The 20,802-nt window shown below is 64.3% G+C and overlaps 1 protein-coding gene across 1 annotated transcript in view; it reads left to right on the forward strand.

The window, feature by feature from the left end:
* The window catches only part of SLC7A5 (solute carrier family 7 member 5), a 31,023-nt gene extending 22,249 nt beyond the window's left edge, over window positions 1–8,774 (forward strand). The window contains exons 3-10 of the mRNA XM_044255584.1: window positions 500–605; window positions 1,522–1,566; window positions 1,884–2,007; window positions 2,805–2,908; window positions 3,259–3,355; window positions 3,811–3,960; window positions 5,490–5,667; window positions 6,735–8,774. Coding sequence (XP_044111519.1) covers window positions 500–605; window positions 1,522–1,566; window positions 1,884–2,007; window positions 2,805–2,908; window positions 3,259–3,355; window positions 3,811–3,960; window positions 5,490–5,667; window positions 6,735–6,790 — 860 coding nt within the window. The 3' untranslated portion in view covers window positions 6,791–8,774. The remainder of the gene's footprint in view (window positions 1–499; window positions 606–1,521; window positions 1,567–1,883; window positions 2,008–2,804; window positions 2,909–3,258; window positions 3,356–3,810; window positions 3,961–5,489; window positions 5,668–6,734) is intronic.
* Window positions 8,775–20,802: the final 12,028 nt, after the last annotated feature.

Genomic DNA, 20,802 nt, shown 5'->3' on the forward strand with positions numbered 1-20,802 from the left:
ACCTGGCTCTAGGGTCAGCAGCCTGAGATCCTCCCAGCACGAAGGGGGCGCCAAGACTGCAGCGCAGGTGTCCCTGACCTGGGGCTTGTGTCACGGGCTCTGCGGGGGTGTCCTCCGAGATGACCTGGGCTGACCAGCCCCCCTTCTGCCCCAGTGAACCGCAGGTGGGCGCGCATGTGCCTCCGCGCATGTCCCTCAGCGCATAGTCTGCTGGGCTTAGGGCGATCGAGGGTCTGTAGCGCTGCCTCCCGCTCAGGGGGTGTCTTGGAGGCCTGTCCCTCGCGTCCCCTGTGCCTGCTCGCTCCTGGCCCCGGGCGGGAGCGTGGAAGCGCTGGCGAGGCTGTTCAGCAGGTGCATCCAGTTTGCTGCCATGGAAAGCCTTCCCCCTGCGTTTCTGTCTGTGACTGAATTTTGCTCCAGGAACATTCCAGAAGTTGCGGTGTGACCTTGCAGTGCTCTCTAACCCAGCATTCCTTTCTGTCTGTCGGGCCTTCGCCAGGTGACGTGTCCAATCTGGATCCCAAGTTCTCGTTTGAGGGCACCAAGCTGGACGTGGGGAACATCGTGCTGGCGTTGTACAGTGGCCTCTTTGCCTACGGGGGATGGTAGGTTCTCGACTGTCAGGGTCTCTGGGCTTGGGACACACCGGCTGGGTGGGCCCCCAGGTGTCCAGAAATCCAGTCTCTTGGCTGCCCACGGGCAGTTCTGGGGAATGCAGCCAAGGCTGTGGAGCTGCTGCTGGCCCCGCGCGCCCCGGAGAGGCACCGACACGCGTCCGCGCAGCCCTGGGCCCTGCTCACAGCGAGCCTGCTTCCTGTAGGCGGCCCTGCTGACCCGCGTGGAGCACTCGGGCGCCAGGCGCTGGGCTTAGTTGTCTTGACCGCTCCCCACCAGGAGCGAGGTACCTGCCTGCAGCTCTGGCCGACGCCTTCTGTCCCCTTGGGTCCCCAGCCGTGGCCTCTACTCGGAGCAGGCTTTCCTGAGCCACAAAGCGGCTGCGGTGGGTGGGCAGGCACAGAAGGTTCCAGAAAGGGTCAGGTAGCAGCCAGGGAGGCCTTGGAACCAGCTCAATGTGGCAGCACTTTCCCTGCGGACACGGAAGCCCGGGGGGGCTGCCCTTCGGGTCTCTTTCCCCACATGGGCCCTGAACCTGCCCGTGCGGGCTCGGAGTGGATGGGAAGAGCTGCGCACGCAGCGGGTCTGTATGAGGCGAGGTGCACGGGTCCCCCCCCCCGCCCCGCCCTGCCCTCAGGCTGGGCTGTGCCTCTGCCTCAGAGACGGTGCTGGCTGCCCGGGGCGGGGAAACAGACTGCACTGGAGGACAGGCCCCGGGGGTGGGCAGTGCTGACTTCCCTCGGGCCCCGGGGCCCCTGCAGCTCACCAGCGGGGGTCCCGCACATGGGTTGGGGATCCCCAACTCCTCGGGCCCGGAACAGCCTGGAGTGGTTCCCTTGGGGTCGGTGTAGTTTTCCCTAAGCGTTGTGTGAGGAACGTGTGGTGAAATTCTGCTCTCGATTCTAGGAATTACTTGAATTTTGTCACGGAGGAGATGATCAATCCCTACAGGTACAAGCACGCGCAGACTTGTGTTACTCTAACGTGAGGCGGGGAGGGGGCCTGGTTATGTCTCAGAGCCAGCCCCGGGCCGGCCTTGGAGGGGCAGGAGGGTCGCTGGGGCGGGGTGCTGTCCTCGTGGTGGCCGTGTGACCTGGAACAAGTCTCCCCCACGGGCCCAGGGCTGGAGCGGCGCAATCCCTGGCCCAGGTTCACACCGCCGCCCGCCTGCCAGTTTCCAGCCGCCTTCCCCGTGCAGTGAGGTTCGGGACCCGGTCCGGCCTGTGCCAGGCTGCCCTTGGATGATGTCCACCTCCCCTTCCTTGCAGAAACCTGCCCTTGGCCATCATCATCTCCCTCCCCATCGTCACCCTGGTGTACGTGCTGACAAACCTGGCCTACTTCACCACACTGTCTACGGAGCAGATGCTGACGTCGGAGGCTGTGGCCGTGGTAAGGTACCACCCCAGCAGACCAGGCCTCTGCGAACCGCTCCCTTCTCGGGAGGGTTGAGTGGCGCTTTGCCACCCCCCGGAAAGAGTGGGTGCTGGCCCTTAACCCTGGGTCCCCCTGAGACTTGGGGGTCTGCCGCACGCCAGGGCCTGGCCTCCCCCAGGGCAGGTGTGGGCCAGCGCGTGGGAGTCGTCTGGGCGTGGGGGAGGGGTGAATCCCCCGGTGAGCAACGCCTGCAGCCCTCTTCCCAGAGCAGAGCTGCTGGGAGCCTGAGCCTCTTGCACGGGCGCCGTGGACCCTGGGCTGATTGGATGTGGCATTCCTGGGCCCAGCAGAGGTGGCCCCCAGACCCGGTGGACTAAGCTGTGGCAACACACAACCCCTTCTTCTGAATAAACGCCCTGTTCTGCTCTTGGGCAGCGGGACGGTGCTGGGGGCCCAGCCAGAGACAGCCGCACTCCTTTCCCTTGAGCGGATGTGCTGATGTGGGGACACCGTGCTCAGGGACCCCCGGTGTCCTGCGGGGGGTGACAGGTACCTGAGGGTACGGATGAGGACTGAGGTGCAGCACCCCGTGCCGACCCAGGTCCTGTCCCTGGGGCTGCCCCGAAGGTCCAGACCCCAGGAGGCCACTCCGAGTGCAGACATCTCACCATGAGCCCGTGGGAAGCTGTGCAGGCAGAAGCGTCCCGGGCCTGGCTGTGAGGACAGCCGCATGGCCTGTTGTCCAGGCGGAGAGCTGGGGGCGCTGGGCTGGGGCCCTGGGGCTGAGGGGCTCACGCTCCCCGTCTGCCTAGGACTTCGGGACCTACCACCTGGGCGTCATGTCCTGGATCATCCCCGTCTTCGTAGGCCTGTCCTGCTTCGGCTCCGTCAATGGGTCCCTCTTCACGTCCTCTCGGTGAGCCCCACGCAGACCCGTCGCGTCCCCCGGGCCCTGGGGCGCAGGGGAGGCCACCACACATCACCTTCTGATGTGCGCTCCGAGTCTCGCTCTGGCACGTTTGAGGGGTACAGAAACAAGGGAACCACAAACCCCACTCTTCCCGCGGCCCCCAGCTAGAGGGAACCCAACCATGTCCTTCTGGACTCTTCCTTGCGTTCATTTGGAAACCCTGGCCAGCTGAGCCCCTCAAGGATGCTGGGAAGCCCCCGCAGGGAGCCCAGTGCTTGGGCCTGGGCCCTCTCCACTCCCTGCCCTGCCCGGGGGTGTGTGGGGAGGGGGCTGAGCGCCCGCTCCTACATCCACAGGCTGTTCTTCGTGGGGGCCAGGGAGGGCCACCTGCCCTCCGTCCTCTCCATGATCCACCCCCAGCTCCTGACGCCCATGCCGTCCCTCGTCTTCACGGTAAGCGGGCCGCGCCGTCCGCGCCCTGTCCTCCGTCCGTCTGTCTGGCTCCTTGTGCTGTCCGCAGGCTGCACACGACGCGGAGACACGGATAATTAGCACGCGCGCTTCCTCACGTCACGCTTCGTACAGTTTCTTTTTGAGTTTTTAGTTCCAAAAATGACGCATAGTCGTTGTGAACCGGAAGGCGTGGGAAGCGTGTGGAAGCGTGTGGGCGGGGGTGTCGGGGCCGGCTGTGCGGGGGCCACTCCCGGGAGCCCCGCGCGGTGTCCCTGGGGAGGGGGTGACCGCGGCCGGGGAGGGGGTGACCGTGGCCGGGGAGGGGGTGACCGCGGCGGGGGAAGGGGTGACTGCGGGCGGGGAGGGGGTGTCCGCGGGCGGGGAGGGGGTGACCGCGGGCAGCCCGCGCGCTCCGCGTGTGTTCGTGTCCCAGCCCGGCCTTGCTCTGCTCGCAGTGCATCATGACGCTGCTGTACGCCTTCTCCAGAGACATCTTCTCCGTCATCAACTTCTTCAGCTTCTTCAACTGGCTCTGTGTGGCCCTGGCCATCGCCGGGATGCTGTGGCTCCGCTATCGGAAGCCTGAGCTGGAGCGGCCCATCAAGGTGAGCGGCCGCATGGCCGGGCTGGTCGCCGTCTCCCCCTTCCCTCCACCAACCAGGGGTGAGGGCACTCTCTCCGGAACATCCCGCGAGGCCCGCGTCACATCTCTGTGCACGTGCTTCCGAGCTAGACCGGGAGCTAGTTCACGTCGTGGCCGTAACCGGGAACCCTGGGGCCGACCGGGCGCTTGCTGGTACAGCGGTTCGCCACTGAACAGATCAGACCGCACGTGCCCTAGAGCCACTGTCCCAAGGAGGGCAGAGCGATAAGTGAGACCCCCACATGCCAGGTGGGGGGTGCCGAGCGCCGCAGGGCAGGGGCAGGTGAGGCCCCGACCAGCCTGGGAAGACGGGCCCAGCTGGGGTGTGGGTGGAGGCGCCTGCCCTGGCCGTGGCCATCCCAGGAGGAAACAGGGTGCTGGCCCTTGTCTGCTCAGGCCTCGGGTACAGCTTTCCAAGGGTGACCCTGTCTCTCCCAGGAGGGCAGCCATGAAGGCCCCGTGAGCACGTCCGCCATGGCCCCAACTCTCTTGTGGCCATTGGGCAGCCGCCAGCCGGCAGCTCCTGTCCCTCGTCCAGCTCGTGCTGGTGCACGGTCCCCGCAGTGGGCACCTGTCCATGAGCCTCCTCCCTGGCAGAGAGCCTAGCGGGGCCTGGGACGGGCTCTTCTGGGGGGACACAGGCAACCTCAGTGCCTGGGATCAGCTCGGCCCTCGCTGGTGGTGGGGGGCGCTGCCCCACTGGGCCCCCCAGGACGGCCGTGGGCCGAGTGGGACCCTTGCTTGTCCCTCGTGCTCTCGAGTTTCTTCCAGTGTGTAGACACGGATGTGTAGACAGCCTGGCAGAGGCTCGGGGAGCAGACGCGGGGTGAGAGTCCCCGAGCGGCTGCCAGCTGTGGGCGTGGCCGCAACTCTGCGGCCTCGAACGCTGTGTGTGGGCCGCGCGCCCGTGGGGCACAGACCACAGCCCGCCTGCCCACAAGGGCTCTCTGAGGAGGCGGGTACTGCTATGGGATTCGTGGGCAGCCACGGTCTTCCCAGAAGCGCCGGGCCCCTCCCTTGAGTGACCGCGGGTCAGGGGCTGAGCCAGGCCTCCATCCTGTGATGGAACCAGGAGGCTGACCTTCCCTGACCTTGGGAAGCTTTGAGGGCCCCACCTGGCTGTGTCTGCACTCCGTGTGCCCCGAGCAGGAACCTGCATGGCCCCGTGCTGAGGGCGGGTGGAGCTCCCCGTTGCCGACTCAGAAAACCGTGTGGGTCGGAGCCGGTGGAGGCTAAGGCCAGAACAGGCCCCAGAGGTCAGAACTGCTCTGAGCTCGGCCACGACCCAGCGACGCAGGAGTGGCTCAGAGTGGCTGGGAGCGGGGGATGCAGGGGGTACCCGGGGGTGGGGGTCCCAAGGGAAAAGACGTCTCCGGTGAGGGTGTGCATTCGGCAGGGTGGACGGGACTCAGGGAGGCAGGCAGTGGGGCGTGTGGGGTGGGAGGCGGGGGCGCAGCGGCTGGCGTCAGTGCCTGCTCCGTCCCCATCCAGGTGAACCTGGCCCTCCCGGTGTTCTTCATCCTGGCCTGCCTCTTCCTGATTGCGGTCTCCTTCTGGAAGACCCCCGTGGAGTGTGGCATCGGCTTCACCATAATCCTCAGCGGCCTACCCGTCTACTTCTTCGGGGTCTGGTGGAAAAATAAGCCCAAGTGGCTTCTCCATGGCATCTGTGAGTATCTCTGTCTACACCCCAGGGCCCCAGAGCTGGCCTCAGCTCCCCCAGCCCCCCCCCCACCCCAGACCCTAGAGCAGGGCCGTCTGCAGCTCTGGTCTAACCCCCCCATCCGGGAGCAGAGGCGCTCCCACGGGCCCAGGGTCAGCCAGGGGCGGTGACAGGTGTGTGAGGCCCTGGCTTTGGGGAGGCGTTCACGGAGCTTTGGGGTTCTGTGGCATGTTTGGCGGTGGCGTCTGGCCCACGTGTCTCAGGGATAAGACGCTCAGCTCGGCACCTGCTAATCTCAGAACAAGGGATTCCCGAGGACCAGGCTGCATTGGCCAAGTCCTGAAATCCCACCGTCTGTCGCCAGCTTAAGCACAGCCAGCTGACCTAGAAAGGCAGAGAAGGACAGTGTCGGACCCCGGGATACTGTCCTGGGCTCCCTTCACCAGCCAAGCTCAGGCCCGTGACTGAAATCACATGGAATGTGGCGGGCTTCGGGAAAGTCAGGGCGTCCGCAGGCCTGCGCCTTTGTCACCCAGTGCCAGGTTCTGCATTTTGTCCGGCACCGGCCTGCTGGTCATTTGGTGAAGCTTTGCTTCCAGCCCAGCCCATTGGCTCCCTGTCAGTCATCTTCCAGAACACGCCACCCCGGGGGCCTGAAGCAGGAGTTCCTCCATCGGAAATGAGTGCTCGCAGAGGCCGCGGGCAGCAGGTGTTGGCCGGGCCCCTGTACGGGCCCGCTTGCGAATGGCGATCACCCCGAGGAGGCCGTGCCCACCCCCTCCACCCCAGTGTGGCTCCCAGGAGCCCCGGGCTCGGACCTGGGCTGAGGCTGAGGTGCCTCGCACAGCATTCTCCGCCTCTCACCCAGCTGGCGTGCGGGCTGGGGCCCCACAGCGGGGAGACCCGCGGGCCCCGGGCAGCTCTGTGCGCAGGAGGTTCCAGAAGGAACTCTGGGTCTCCGGCTGCTCGTGCAGCTGTGGGAGGTGTGGCCACGGGGCACGGGGCGAGCTGCAGCCCTTGCTGCCCACGCCCGTGTTGTCCCTGAGCTAACTCACGTGTCCCCCGCCTCGCAGTTTCCACGACAGTCCTCTGCCAGAAGCTCATGCAGGTGGTGCCCCAGGAGACATAAGCCAGGAGGACCAAGAAGCTGCCGGAAAGAAAACGCACGAAGATGGTGTTGGAACATCTCACCCCCTTGAAAAGCGACTTCGGTCCCGTCATCCAGGCAGCTCAGCGGAGCACCCTGCGCCGTCCCTCCACCGGGTCGGGGGCTGGGGCCCCAGTGCAGACTGGTACGACTTTAGTCCCAGAAAGCGAACTTCTGTCTTCACTTCCACGAGTGTAGCGCCAAGAAGAGGCCGGGCCCTGAGCTACCACAGGCTTTTCGTCCGCTGGGGCCTTCCCCTTTCAGCCTTTGTTTATTTGTATTATTTTTTTAACTTAAATTTGGGGTCAGGTTGACACCACTAAGATGATTATTTTCTAAAGAAATGAGGGGGAATAGTGAGAGTTTTGCCCTCTGCCCCCTGCAGCTTGACTTGCCTGCGAGGGCCCCGGGCGTGTGGTGGGGCGCGGTGCCCGGCCCAGCACAGGCTTCCAGGAAGGGGGGATCCTGAGTCCCCAGCACTCCAGGCCCAGGAGCAGAGCCTCCGAGACGGCGGCCTCACTGTGCGGACCTCCGAGTGCACCGGCAGACGGACGGCAGCCCAGACCGCACGCTTGGCTTTCTTTTGTTGTTGTTGTTGTAGATGTAGTGACTTTAGCAAAAACTAATCTCGGGATTTAGTCTCTTTGCCTTAAAGATCCAAGGGTGGATCCCTCCCCGACCCCCAGAAGAGAAAAGAGAAGGTCACTAGAACAGCTGCCTCCGAGAGTAACCCCAGCCCCGGCTCGGCGGAAGGCAGGTTCCTGCACCTGGTGTCTGCTGCTGGCGGGGGGCCCCTGGGCAGAGGTCACGGGTCCCACCCATGTGCGCCCCCAGGGACGGCAGAGCAGGGCCAGCATCTGGGCTAGACCCAGTCACCCGGGACACCCTGGGCTTCCGGTACCGGGACTGAACGAGAGGTTTTCTGGGCAAAGACTCGCTCTGGAAATCTAAAAGCGGCCAGGCAGGAATGGCAGGCACCGTGACGGGGACCGCTGAAGGGCTCCCTCGCCGGGTAGTCCCTCGAGACAGTCTCCTCCCAGGGCCTGAAGAACCAGCCCCAGGAAGGCACCTGCAGCTGGCTGGGGCTCCTGGCGCGGGAGCCCCCCACTCCCCCTGCATGGCCCTTCCCAGGCCAGACTCCACTGCTGCGAAGCTGGGGCTCCTGGCGCTGCACCTGCCTCCTTGGGCTTTGGTCTTTGTGGTGCCCGTGGTGCTTTCCCAGGGGCGGCCGCTGGGGCCAGTGCGGGCTGTAGCCCAAGATGCTGCGTCAGCCCCCAAGGGCCGTGTGAGCTTGGCGTGGTCAGCCTGCCGCCATCCGTCTGGGCTCCAGGACCCAGAGCAGCCTGAGCCGCCCAGGAGGCTGAGAAGTCGGCCTGTTGTCCACCTGTCCTGCTTTGTGCCCGAGCACAGTGCTGGCTCTGGGCGGGGTGCGGGGAGCCCACGGGGGCCTTCCTGGGGTGGCCTGCAGGTGGCTGTGGGGAATCAGAGCATGGTTGCCTCTGCCCCCGGGGGGCCCACCTGCCCTCAGACGCCAGGCGGTGCTTCCCTGGCAGCCTTGGGCCAAGGCAGAAACTCCGCTCCTCCCGTCCCCTCTACTGACCGTGTCCCGGGCGCGCGCATCTGTCCAGCTTTGTTATTTTTTCCTTGTAAAGCAAACCCTGCCGTAAGCAGCAAGTGTTTGTTCGTGGACCTGCTGTTTTCTCTTGTCCTAACGTGTCACTAACTTAAAGGATGCCGTGGCACCTCGTGTATCTCTCTGCGGGGCTGAGGACCACCCCTGCCGCACGGTGTTTCGCTCTCCTAGCGGCCGCGTCAGCCCAGCCGGGACGCCTGCTGCGGATCGGCGTGTGTGGCTAACGTCTCTCTTCCCGTCAGTGGCTAACCTTTTGCACTTGGTGGGGAGTTCTGGGGATTTTGTGTGTGGGGTTTTTCGTTGGTTTTTAAAGAAAAACGATCAGAATCTTAAGTACTGCTTATGGTCTCCTGTGTCCTTTGCTTGGCGCCAGACCCTGGGTGCGGGGATGACCCTGGTGTTGTCCCCACGGGGGTGGCCGATCGGGCACCTGTTGGCACACCTCATTCGTTTGCAGACGTGACCACAGTGGCCGCAGCCCCCTGGCTTGGGATGGGCGGTGAAGGCCAGGAAGGAGGCCGGGGGGCGCTGAGCCGGAGTTTGGAGGGGCTGTTGCAGTCAATGCGGGAGAGTATGGCCTCCGGCTTGCAGGCGGCTGTGGCTACTGCCATTCCGGCACCGGGAGGGCAGGGGAGTCTCTAGCTTGGGGCCAGGAGGGAGGCCGAGCCCTGGAGCAGAGCAGGACTGAGGGCTGCGGCTCTCTCCACGGACCCACGGACCACACGCTGCGTTCTGAGCATCAGCGTTGGAACAGAGCCTGGAGGACAGGCAGGCAAGGGTCTGCCAGGGTTGAAAGGGCTTCGTGGGGTGGCCACGCCAGAACTTTGGGATTGCAGGTCTGGGTGCCCAGTGAAGGGTTTCTACCCCATTCCTCAGACAGGCTCGGCGAGGGGAGTGCGACCCAATTCAACCGGAGATCACCAGGGCCTCCCGACTCCGTGTGGGCAGGGCTGCCCAGAGCTGCTGACCCTGCCGGACGCCCTCCCACCCTGCCCTGGGGGGCCAGGTGCCCACAACGATCCATACCCCCCCACACACAAACCCACGCAAGCACTGTGCCCCCCCATCTGCTCCAGGGAGCCCCACTAAACTCAGCTCATGATGTGTCCAGGAGTGCACAGAAATCCTCCATCCCTTGCCAGGGGAGCAGGTGGGAAACCTGTGGCTCTGGCCCCAGCCTGGGTACAGCTGTCCTTCCACTGTCCAACCTGCCACAATGGAACCCCCTCTTCCTCTGAGGGGTGGGGAGGGACCTGGGGGCAGGGAGACCAGAGGGGAAGGGATGGAGCAAGGAGAGAGGTCCGCGGGGTGGGGGAGTACTAGGTTTCCCCTCCTCGCTGGACTTCCTGCGTCCAGCAGTCCAGCGGGCCCCCAATTCCTAGGAAATCCTCTCCAGGTGCTTGTATGGAGACTGGCGAGGGGGTGAGGGGGGTCAGACCCACCTCAGCGAGATGTTTACCCATGCCTGTGGAATTGGCTGGAACCACTGTGGATGTAGGGTTTCCGCAGGCTGAGGAAATAGGGGTCCGACCAGGGAAATGGGGATTCTGAGCCAAGTTGGAGGAGATGGGGTGACCTCAGGGCCAGGTGTAAGAGCTCGGGAACCTTGGGGTGTCCCCAGGACCCCAGGGAGGAAGTGTGTGCGTCCAGACAAGACCCTTTCTGAGCATCCCAAATACAGGATCCTTCTGTGGGCTCCAGAGTCCCGCAAATCCTTGCCCCACCCCACAAAACCCCTAAGGAACAGCCTCCAGACAGAGAGTGGGCGTGGCACCCATGAAGGCAGGCGGACCATCCCCCACATGCATCAGCCCCACGTGCACCAGCCCCACGTGCACCAGCGGTGTGGCTGGGGACCCAGGCACCTTCCCCCCGCAGAGCAAAGACCAATTCTCGCATGCCAAACACACGGAGTGCTGTCCTCTGCGCTACCTGGGGTCCAGTTCAGGCAAGACCCAGAAGCTTCTCTCTCCTCTGGAGGGTGACCTGCCGCCAGCAGGAGCCCAGCCGTGTGATTAAAGTCAGAGGTTTGCAGCACACATGCCTGCGGCGCCCAGCTGAGCAGGTCACTCACAGAACGAGCCTCTACCCATTCCCCTGTCCAGGTCAGAGAGGGCACCGAAGGCTCCAGAAGCTCCCTCTCCCTCAGCAGCCTCTGTGCAGTGTCTGGAGCATGGCACGTGGCCCCCGGGAGGCTCTCCCCACCCCCCAGAGGAGGGCTCCGGGCCCAGAGTCAAGGCGTGGGTCCATCCCTGCCCACGTGTGGTCCCACCGGCCCTCCCGGGGAGGTCACCTTCTGACGCCCTTCGACAGCCCCCGGCTTGAGGTGGGGAAAGCGGCGTGTGGACGATTGCTGACCCCGAAGTCAGCGGGGCCCACTGCCCGTCCTCATGAGCCGCTCAGACTGTTCACAACCCGGCAGCTGACTTCAGTCGTCCGGGAGCACTTGCCTGCCTTCCGGGAGGGCCCAGCTCAGTGCCCCCCGGGCAGCCAGGGCAGTGGGAGGGTGTTCCTGGACAGACGGCCACCCCGTCCCGTTCCTCTCGCCGTGGCGACCTCGACCTCTCTCCAGGCTGCGGGTCCGTCTGTGTGGATGGCTCAGCCTTGCTCTCAGGGATCCACCGTGGGAGGCAGGATTGCGTCCAGACTCCTTCCATTGAAGTGGCTGCTGTCTGATTTCTGGGCTCCGCTCGGTTCCTGGCGGACGGCGGCCATCCCATGGGGGGCATTTGTTACATAAAACCCACGTCCGCACTGAGGAGGGAGAGGCTGTACTTGGAAGGCCTGGGCTGTGGCGGTTGGAACCGCGAGCTTGCCGGCACCCGGGGGACAGGCTCCTCTTCTGGAGGGCAGCCGCGCGGGGCCCGGGCAGAGCAGGTGTCCCACACCCGCAGGCCGTCCGCTGGCTCGTCCTGAGGAGGACCAGGGCCAGGGGTCTGAGAGGAGGCCCAACCACAGTCTGGTTAAGGAGTTTTGTCCCGCCGCATCGGCGGGGTCGTCACTGCCGAGACACAGAGGGAGTTTGAGGACCTGTGTCCGGCCCCATGGGGCTGCGGAGTCCCCCGCGTCATGAGCGTTCAGGGCTGAACTGAGAGGCACACGCCCCGCAGGGGAGCAGCGGCCGGGAATCCACAGAAGCTGGCGTGGGACCGCTCCAAGCACACAGGGGAGGGCGATGCAGCTGGGGCAGCCGACTGCAGGGACAAGTGTGTCCTCCCCTCGACCGTGGCGGTGGTGGCACGACCCCGTGAGTGTGCCGGGAACCACTGAACCCGGCTCTTCGCATGGTGAATGGTACAGCCTGTGAGCACGTCGCCATGTGGGACGGCGGCGCGGGGAACCGTGACACAGGATGCCGCCAGTCTGACTGAAAAGGTGGAAGCGGGACGCCGGGGGGCTCAGCCAGCGGAGCATCTGCCTTCGGCTCAGGTCATGATCCCAGCGGGACGGAGCCACACCTCAGTCTCCCTGCTCAGCGGGGAGCCTGCTCCTCCCTTTCCCACTCCCCCTGCTTGTGTCCCCTCTCTCTCTCAAATAAATGAAATAAAATCTTAAAAAGAAAGAAAAGGCGGAAAGAGTATACAAATGCATTTCCCTGAGGTTGGAAGATCTCGGGGAGAGTCTGTGGGAATCAGCCAACCCGGGGAACCTCCAGGTAGGGAACCGGAGAGGCTGGGCGTGTGGCAGGAAAAGAGATTGTCGCCTGCGCCCTTTTGCTCCTTGCGGGACTTGAATCACACGGGCGATTCACCCATTCACAAAAACAATACTTTTTGAATGAGCTTTTACAAATCAAGAGGCTCTCTGCGACATAGACACTGTTCTGTGTAGTGATCTGGGGGGTGCAAATTCATTGGGCTGTGAAGGGTTACGCCCTTTGTACACAGTCTTTAAAGTGAGGCTGCCTGGGCTCTGCCTTGGTCTCACTGTGCCTGCTTGATGTGCCCGCAGACCACAGGATCCGCACCCCCACCTGTGAGGACGGGGCCAGGATTCAGCCCTTCGCAGGTCCTGGGAGTCACCCGTGCCTTGAACCTTTCTCCCGCTTTCCGAGGCTGGGCTCCTCCCCCCGCAAACCCACTCTCCTCGAGGCTGTACCTCTTCTTCCAACCTGATGAGGCCTCCTTGGGAGGGTGGGGAGGGTCATGACCTCTCGGGGACCTTGCTATGGCCCAGGAGAAGGTCATGGAGCCCCGGCTGGGATGACCTCCAGGCTTCCCATCTGTAGGCCCCGGTTTGCCGTCCTGGGAGGTCACCCCAGGCCGACGCCTCCACCTTCTCCCGAGTGGCTGTCAGCCCTGACTGGACTTGCTCCTGGTGGCCTGACTCATCGCGACTTGACACGCGTCGGCGAAGGACAAAGATGGCTCCAGGAACTGGCTGCCTCCCCGGGCTCCCATGGGTCAAAAGCACAAACTCGGAAAGCCAGAGAGCTGCACCCAGACTGTCTCACGGATGCAGACGCTGAGGCAGCCGGCCAGAGAGAGCGTGTGACAGCGGGAGGCCCTCGGTCTGGTGAGCGTGAGCCCGGCTGGGACTCAGTCCTCTCCGCCCAGTGTGACCTCCCACCGCTTCCGCTCATGGCATCTTCCGGAACAGCTGCGGGACGCACATGTGAGCCCCTCGGGGGTCCGCAGGTGTGGATGGAAAGCAGGTTTGCAGCCCTCTCCCCCGCTCTCTTCCCAGGATTCCGGGGTCCTTACGGCCTCTGCGGAAGGAGGCAGAGCACACTGGGGCCACCGACGAGGCACGGTGATAGCATCAGTGGAGGGCTCTGACGGGCGCCTCCCAGGGTCCAGAGAGAAAGAGCTAGAAAGTGGACTCGCCTGTGGAAGGCCGGAAGGAGGGGAGCCGCCCCCCACGCTGCCCCCCGCAGATGCTCTTGGGAAGGGAAGGGAAGGGGGAGGCCACACCAACCACCGCGTGGGGTCTTTCAGGCGGGGGATACGTCCAGACCAGACTCACAGAGGACAAGTGTGGGAGCTCTTACGAAAGGAGGCCATCTGACCTCTAGGGCCAGACCGGGGTTTTCTGTGGGGGGCGGGGCGGGTCTGGGGTGGGAATTGCTAGATCGGCGGGTCCCAGCCGAGGGGTAGAGTTAGGTAGGGCAGAGGTGTTCCGGTCGCTGGTTTCACGAGTCCGGGTTCCCGAAAGTCAGAAAGACCAGTGGCTAGACTTCTCAGGCCGGCCGGCCCTGGAGAGACTGGTGAGTTACTGTCAGCCCATCTGCGGGGTGTGGGATCCCTCTGGGGAGGCCACAGTTTCTGTCCTGTGCCCTGTTTGCTCCTCGCTTCTACCCTTGCCTCCGTGAACACCGGGAAGGTGCCAGAAGCAAACACGACAGGTGCAGCATAAAGCACTTTACTGCCTCTGACATGGAGACCCGCCTCCTCGAATGCTCCCAGGGCCTTGCACATTGGCCACCTGCCCACTTATCTAAATGTTGCCAGAAGACCTCCCCCTCCCTCTGCATTCGGCCCGTGATGGCCTTCTCTCATTGCTACATTGTTCTGAGCCTGGGACGCACCTCAGGGCCTTTGCACGCACCGTTTCCACACTGAGCTGCTCTTCCCTGCCTCCTGCCTGCTGAGTCCTGCTCTCCTCCCGCCTGTGCGCCTCCAAGGCTCACTGCAGCTGCTCCCCAGACACAGAGCCTTCTCTCCTCCCCTCCAGCTTTACTGGGTTGTTGGGAATTGGCTTTTGGCTTCTTTTCATTGCTCACGTGTAAGAACATGTTGGATCCTGGAGATTCCTGGAGACGCTTAGATGAAAGCTATAGAATGGGGTAGGCGGTCGTCCCGGGATCTGTGAGGGTCCTGGCCCACCGCTGTCCTGCTACGCAGCTTTGAGCACATGGCCCCCTCTCCGAGGCTCCGTTTCCCCAGCCGTGATCTCTTAGGCGGTGAGGGATAAGACAAGTGGTCTCTGACTCCCCCTTCCTGCCCCTTCCCCTCTAGGACACTCTGAGGCCCCTGACAGGGTGGCCACTTCCCAGGCCTGCTTCAGGAGCCGAGAGCGCGTGGTGCGGGGAGAACACTGAAGGACAGACGCAGCAGCCGCTGGGGGAGCCTCCCTGCCCGGGCACGTGACTGAGCATGGCAGGAGCAAGAGGCCGATGCACACGCAGGGCAGGGCCCAGAGGGGCAGGAGGGGTGTGGAGGGCGGTCAGCAGGGGCACCCCCGCCTCTGGACGTGGGGGACAGTGGAGCCCGGCTGAGCTGCTGGACGCTGCAGGGCCCTGAAGCCGGGGCTCCCAGTGTGGCTTCGAGAACGAGAGCCTGGCCCGGGATGCGGCGCTAGGAGCCTTCAGGAGCTCGGGGCTGGGCTCGGTCTGCTGAGTGGATGCCGCCTGGCATGGCCCGGATGTCCTGTGGGGACTGGGTCTCCCCTTCCCGGGGTGGGGGCTGCGGACCGTGCTCACCAGACACCTGGGCTCGCCCTTGGCCAGAGGGTCCACTCGCTTCTTTGCAGGCCACTGGCGTCCGCAGGTGGACATGCTCGGAGGCCCCTGCGCCCCAGCTGGGGGTGACTCCTGCAGCCACCCCAGCCCCGAGCTCCTGTGGGGTCGGCTGCAGCCCCTATCGTGACCGTGTGCGGCTCAGCATCCTCCTCCGCCCAGCGGAACACCCCCCGCCCAGCAAGCCCTCCCCTCATGTCCCTGCGTCAGAGGCTGCCTCCTGGGAACCCACGCACGAGGGGCCGCGCAGGCCAGGACCACCGCGGGAGAACGGGGAGTCGGTGCGGTCTGTCCCCGTACTGTTCTCTGCTTCGCTAGAACGCCGGTACGCTCTGTGCGCAGGAGAAGCCCGAGAAAGCCAGGGAATCGGGATGAAACGGGGAGTCTGATACGATCCCGGGCATCGCAAGGGCACCGAGATTCCCGGCCTCTCCGACACCAGAGCCGGCGTCCGGCTTCCTTGCCCCGCTACGGCCTGCTGCCTCCTGCTTCCTCTCTTGGGCTCCAGAGGCAACCCGGCCTCGCTCACCCAACACAGGAGCTCAGGCCCATCCCTGGGACCCCGCAGAGGACAGAGCCCGTTCCTGTGGACATCCCGACCGTCCTCCTGCACGGCCTGCGGCCCAGGCCACGGTCGGCGTCGTGGCTCTTCTCGGCGGGTGTAAGTGCGCCAGCCAACAACCGGGACAGCCTTAGCCCAGCTCTGTACGTATTTTTAGAGCTCTGCCGGCGACAAACCCCACTCGGATGACTGTCCCCTGGGTCCCCGAGTTTCCTGACCCCTGCCCTGTCCCACTCTGCTTTCTGTCCTTGCTTTCGGCCAAGAGGGCGAGCGGTGTCGGGCGTCCGCAGCGGCCCTGGTTTCCCTACGGTGCTTTGGGAGGGCGTGGAAATGAGTTCAAGCCTCCAGACATGTTTAGGCAGTGTTGGCTCGCACCTGGGAATCAGCAGTCCCGTTTCTGGGTGTGCGTGGACCCCAGGGCGTGGGCGAGACTGTTCGCAGCCATTCCGGTCCCAGCGGCCCAAAGTGGGAACTGCCCACGAGACCATGAATCCCAGAAAGGAGACGTTGTGGTCACGCACTGGGTCGATGAGCGTTGGTGAGGGTTGATGGGCTGTAGCTAAGCACGGCCACGTGGAGTGCCACGAACCCACGACCCGGGAGAGACACCTTCAGTGAGAGCTGCCCACTGCACTATCCTATCCCCAGGAAGTCTGAAACTTGGGGCAGAATCAGGGCGTCTGCGTGGCAGGTGGTAGTGGCTTCAGGTGTCAGGGTCCTGGGGCCGCTACAGCACATCAGCCCAGGGAGGGGCTGTAGCAACAGATGTTTATCCCCTCGCTGTCCTGGGGGCGGGGAGCATCTGCAGGGCCGGGCTCCCCCACAAGGCCCCAGGGAAGGGAACTTCCTACGTCTTCCAGCTCCCGGAGGCTCCAGGCATCCCTAGGTGGTGGCCGTGTCCCTCCATTTCTGCCTCTGTCATCCCGAGGCCTCTCCTCTGTTCAGATCTCCCTGGCCTTAGGGGGCGTCCGTCGTTGGATCTACAGCCCACCCAACCCCAGAAGGACCTCAGTGTATCTTAGTCACGTCTGCGAAGACCCGTTTCCAAATAAGGCCACGTTCTGGGGTTGTAGGTCGGGGCTGACCTTCCGCCCGACTCCTGTGTGGAGGGCGGCTACGACAGGGGGGTCCCGGATAGCTGGTGCCGGTCTGGCTCTGGTTCCACAGCTGCGACCTTGCGGATCCCCTCGGCACGCACATCCCCTCGGAGGGAACAGCGTGCGCTACGCTCCAACGGCGCGTTCGCAGTGAAGGAGAGGGTGGCCGGAAATCTCATTCCACGGAGCGGCACCCCGTCCTCACTGCTGCAGGGCTGCTGTAACAAGGGAGCCCAAAACGCGTGGCTTAGACAGAAATTTCCTGTCTTGCGGTCCCAGTAGCCGGACGTCTGACACGGGGCTGACAGGGCGAACATCAGGGCTCGCGCAGGGTGGGTTCCTTCTGGAAGCCCTGGGGTGGTCCGTTTCTTCGCCTCCCAGCTTCTAGAAGCCTCCGGCGTTCCCTGCCTTACAGCCGGTCTTCCAAACGCAGAATGGGCGGCATGGCCCTTGGCTCCTGCGTGACGTCCTGCTTCCCTCCTAGAAGGACCTGTGCAGACACTGGGTCCACGTGGACACCCCAGGACCGTCTCCCCAACTCAGGGTCCTGACCTTAATCACACCTGTAATGTCCGCTTTGCTCTGTACCCTACCCTAGGCTCCGGGGACTAGGGCCCAGCTGTCTTGGGCCGATTATTCTGCCAAACTTTCCCCTACCTTGGGGCCTCGGAGAGAGTGGGGGAGTCTGGACAGGCGAGCCGTGCCTGAGCTGACCCTGGCTGGGTCACCCCAGGGGAGACTGAAGGGGCGGGGCCCCCAGCGGCTCTAAGAGCGGGAGGCGGATGGCTCCGGATGGCTTGTTACTGAACCGACGCAAACGTTGTCGCGGCCGGGAGCTCTGGAGGTGTCTGGACCGTGCAGGGCACGGAGGGCGGGTGCTGGTCAAGGTCCGGATGGTGGGCGCTGGGTCCCTGCCACTCCTCCTCTTCAGGCACCAGGGAAACGGGATGTGACCGCTGGGCCGTCAGTGTCCTGCCCCACAACCCTCCGTGGCCGGCCTTCCGTGGGCGGCATTGTTAGTCCTCAGACGGCCCCTGCCGGGGCTCCCCAGATGAGGCAGAGGGACACTCAAGGGCAGTGTCAGCCCCCCAAGACAGGCACAGAAGACACCGTAAGTTTGGATTCAAGCCACTACGAAGTGTTGAAACTCTCCCTCGGAGACGATGGGCAGATAGGCCATGTTTGAGGTGACGGCGGGAACGTTCAGTGTGTTCTGCTTGTCAACAGCTCCCTTTACTGGAACAGGAACTTGGACTCATCCTGACCCAGGATGTCTGGCCTGTCCCTTGGCACAGTGGTGGGTGAAGGTGACCTGCTTGAAAATGTCGGCCAGTGAATCCGGTAGGAGCGGACTCTGCTTGCACGGGGGGGCTGAGGAAGTCACACAGGGTTTCCCCACATGACCCGGCCCTGCAGGGCAGCCTCGACCACAGGAGAGACCGTCCTGCCAGGAGCTGCATCCAGGATTGTCCTACACGGTCAGGCCCGTCACAAGGACCGCGGAAGAAGCTTTGTTTGCTCTCGGTGGGGAAGCGTAGAGGCCCCGTCGGTCTCCACACCCAGTCCTGCTGGAACAAGGGACCACACACACGGCACTCAGCCCAGACCCGTCCTCGCCTGGGTCCCGCAAGACAGGTCTGAGGTCGAGGTGTCCCCAGGACTGCCACGGCCCCTCAGGACGCTGAGTCGGTGGTTTGCTGGACTGTTCGCTGGGGAGCGCGCTGTCAGGCAAGCTCCGCGTGGGTGTGGGGCAGCCTCTGCTGACCTCGTGGGGCCCGGCCCTCGCCTCCTTTCCACGTGGCTGCCTCTTTCCAGCGGGGATAATGCCGCTGTCCTGCGGGAGGATTAAGGGAGCGCCTGTGATCCGCAGGAGGCAGCAGACAGCGGCGCCTCCACCGAAACCAGAGAGTGTTGTAGGCGCCCGTGAGTCGAGTCGGTGGGGAGCGGCTGATTCCAGACACTTCCCCCTCTGACCCGAGATGCGCTGACCCCTGCCCTGCCCGGGGCTCTTCCGTACTCGCCGCTGCACACAGGAGAGCCTGGGAGGTGGCAAAGACGGCCTGGGCGCGGGGCTCTCCCCCACGACTCGGGCCGGGGCAGGTGGGAGGCGGGAGGGTTTTCTGCACGACAGAACCCTGGGTGTCGGGGACTCCCTCTCCCCTGCTGGGGGCACCGCCCACGTCCACCTTCCCCCGGCTCCCACCGTCCTTGTCTGAGGAAGGGGTCGGGGCATCTGCTGCCCAGAGTCTCAGCCTCACGCGCGGAGCCGTCCCTGTCCCTTCTTCCCCCGTTTCCTGACAGACATACGTATATATTTTTAAAGTTTTAACTGAAATAGAAGTGACACAGCACTTTCAAGCATCCGGCTCCGCGGTACTTAGGAGACTCACCCCACGAGCCCCCCGACTCTACCCGCTGCCCGAGCGGGTCCCTCCTGCCCCGCCAGCCCGGAGCCGGGACGGTCGCGGCCTCCCCTCCCCCAGCGACGGAGCATCTGTCTCCGCCAACTCGCCGGCTCCAGGCACGTCCTCCGCGTGGACTCACGACCTCAGCGGCCTTCCGCGACCGGCTTCCGTGACTGAGCGACACGTGGTCTGAGCCGGTCCACGCGGCGGGTGGTAGCGGGGCTCCCCGCCCCTCCTGCCCCCGGCTGTGCCCCAACCCACTGCGCGGAGGCGCCGCGTGGACATGTGTGCCCCGGGCACTCGGGGGCCGTTTGAACACGAAGGTTCCTCACCTCGGGGCTCACACCGGGTCGCCGGCGCTCCCCGTGGTCTGACTGACGGTCTGACCTGTGGGGCCAGGTCCCCGGCGGCTCCCTCGAGACCCTGGCGGGGAGGGGACATCTCTCACACGCGGCCAGGCCGCAGGGGGCAGGGTGTCCCTGACACACGGATCGGGGCCTCGGAGGCGATCCCCGGAGGTTCATCAGGGTCCACAGACCGTGTGTGGACCGGCCCTGAGGGGTCTCTCCAGACCCTCCCGCCCCCGTGAGTCCCACTTCCCCGCCAGCCGGTTCCCTCACCTCCGGCCGTCCTCCGTCTCCGCGGCCCGCGTTCCCTTCCTTCGATGAACAGCCAGACCCGCTACCCCCTAACGTGGCGGTTCTCCTTGTGTTTATGGCTGGTTTTCCCATTAAGTGAGTCCATTTTAGGAAAAGCGGTAAGAGGACAGCGATGGGGAGCCCACGGGGTGGCCGAGGTCTGAGACACCTGCAGGGCCCAGGAAGTGGAGACGTGGGCCTACTTCCAACCACGCAGTGCCTTGGTCCCGTCTCCCTCTCCTTCTTCCTTGAAAATGACTCTCGGCGGAGCCCAGACTTGATGACTCTGGACGAACGGAACACGTGCCCGTGGGAACCTCACACCCCATGTGATAGAAAGCGTTACTACAGAGTTTTGGGGGGCCCCTGGGGGCCTCCGTCAGGTCAGCGTCTGACTCTTGCTTTCTGCTCAGGTCATGATCTTGGGGCTGTGACCTCCAGCCCCGCGTGGGGCTATGCGCCTTGCAGGGGTCTCCCCGCCTTGCAGGGGTCTCCCTCTCCCTCGGCTCTTCCCCCCACCCCTCAGGTCAATAAATACATCTTTTAAAAAAAGGTTTTTTGGAACACAAATTCCTGGTCACCCCTGCAGGATTCTGGTCTCACAAGGCTTGGGCAGAGTCCCAGGGCCCACAGTTTAAGGGGTTCCCTGAAGGGTGCTGTGGGGAAGCCGGTTGGGAGGTTCTGGTTTGGGGTTGGGGTCTGAACTCCCGAGCAGGGACTCGTTCCTGGGTCCCGTCCCTCCCCCATCCCATGCCGTGTTATCTTCTGCCCCTCGAGTGTGGGTCCTTGGACAGGTGGGGACTATGACGTCATAGTCTGTGGGACCGGAGCCCGTGAGGTGCTGTTTCTTGAGCGGGTGCACCTGCCTTAGGAGCGGGGCCCTCCTCTGACAAGGCACAGCGGCTGCGGCAGGGACAGCTGGGGCTGCCGTGCTCTGGCCAACTCTGTTCCCCACCCCACAGTACTTCCTGTTAGCAGTTAGAAGTGAGGGATTTCGCATTAAAAAACGACAACAAATTTCTGACTTCTCTCTTTAAAAGAAAACTCAGCAGTCCAGCAGTTTTGGGCTCCTGGTCCCCTGGAGCAGCCCAGCAGTGGCCCAGGTTCTTGGAGGACTGGGCGCTGAATCATGGCCTCCCCCTGCCCCTTCCACTCCCCCTCCTCTTGGTCTGGCCCCTGGAACCCCTTGAGACGGCAACTCC

This window comes from Neovison vison, chromosome 7 (assembly GCF_020171115.1).
Source record: "Neovison vison isolate M4711 chromosome 7, ASM_NN_V1, whole genome shotgun sequence".
NCBI lineage: Eukaryota > Metazoa > Chordata > Mammalia > Carnivora > Mustelidae > Neogale > Neogale vison.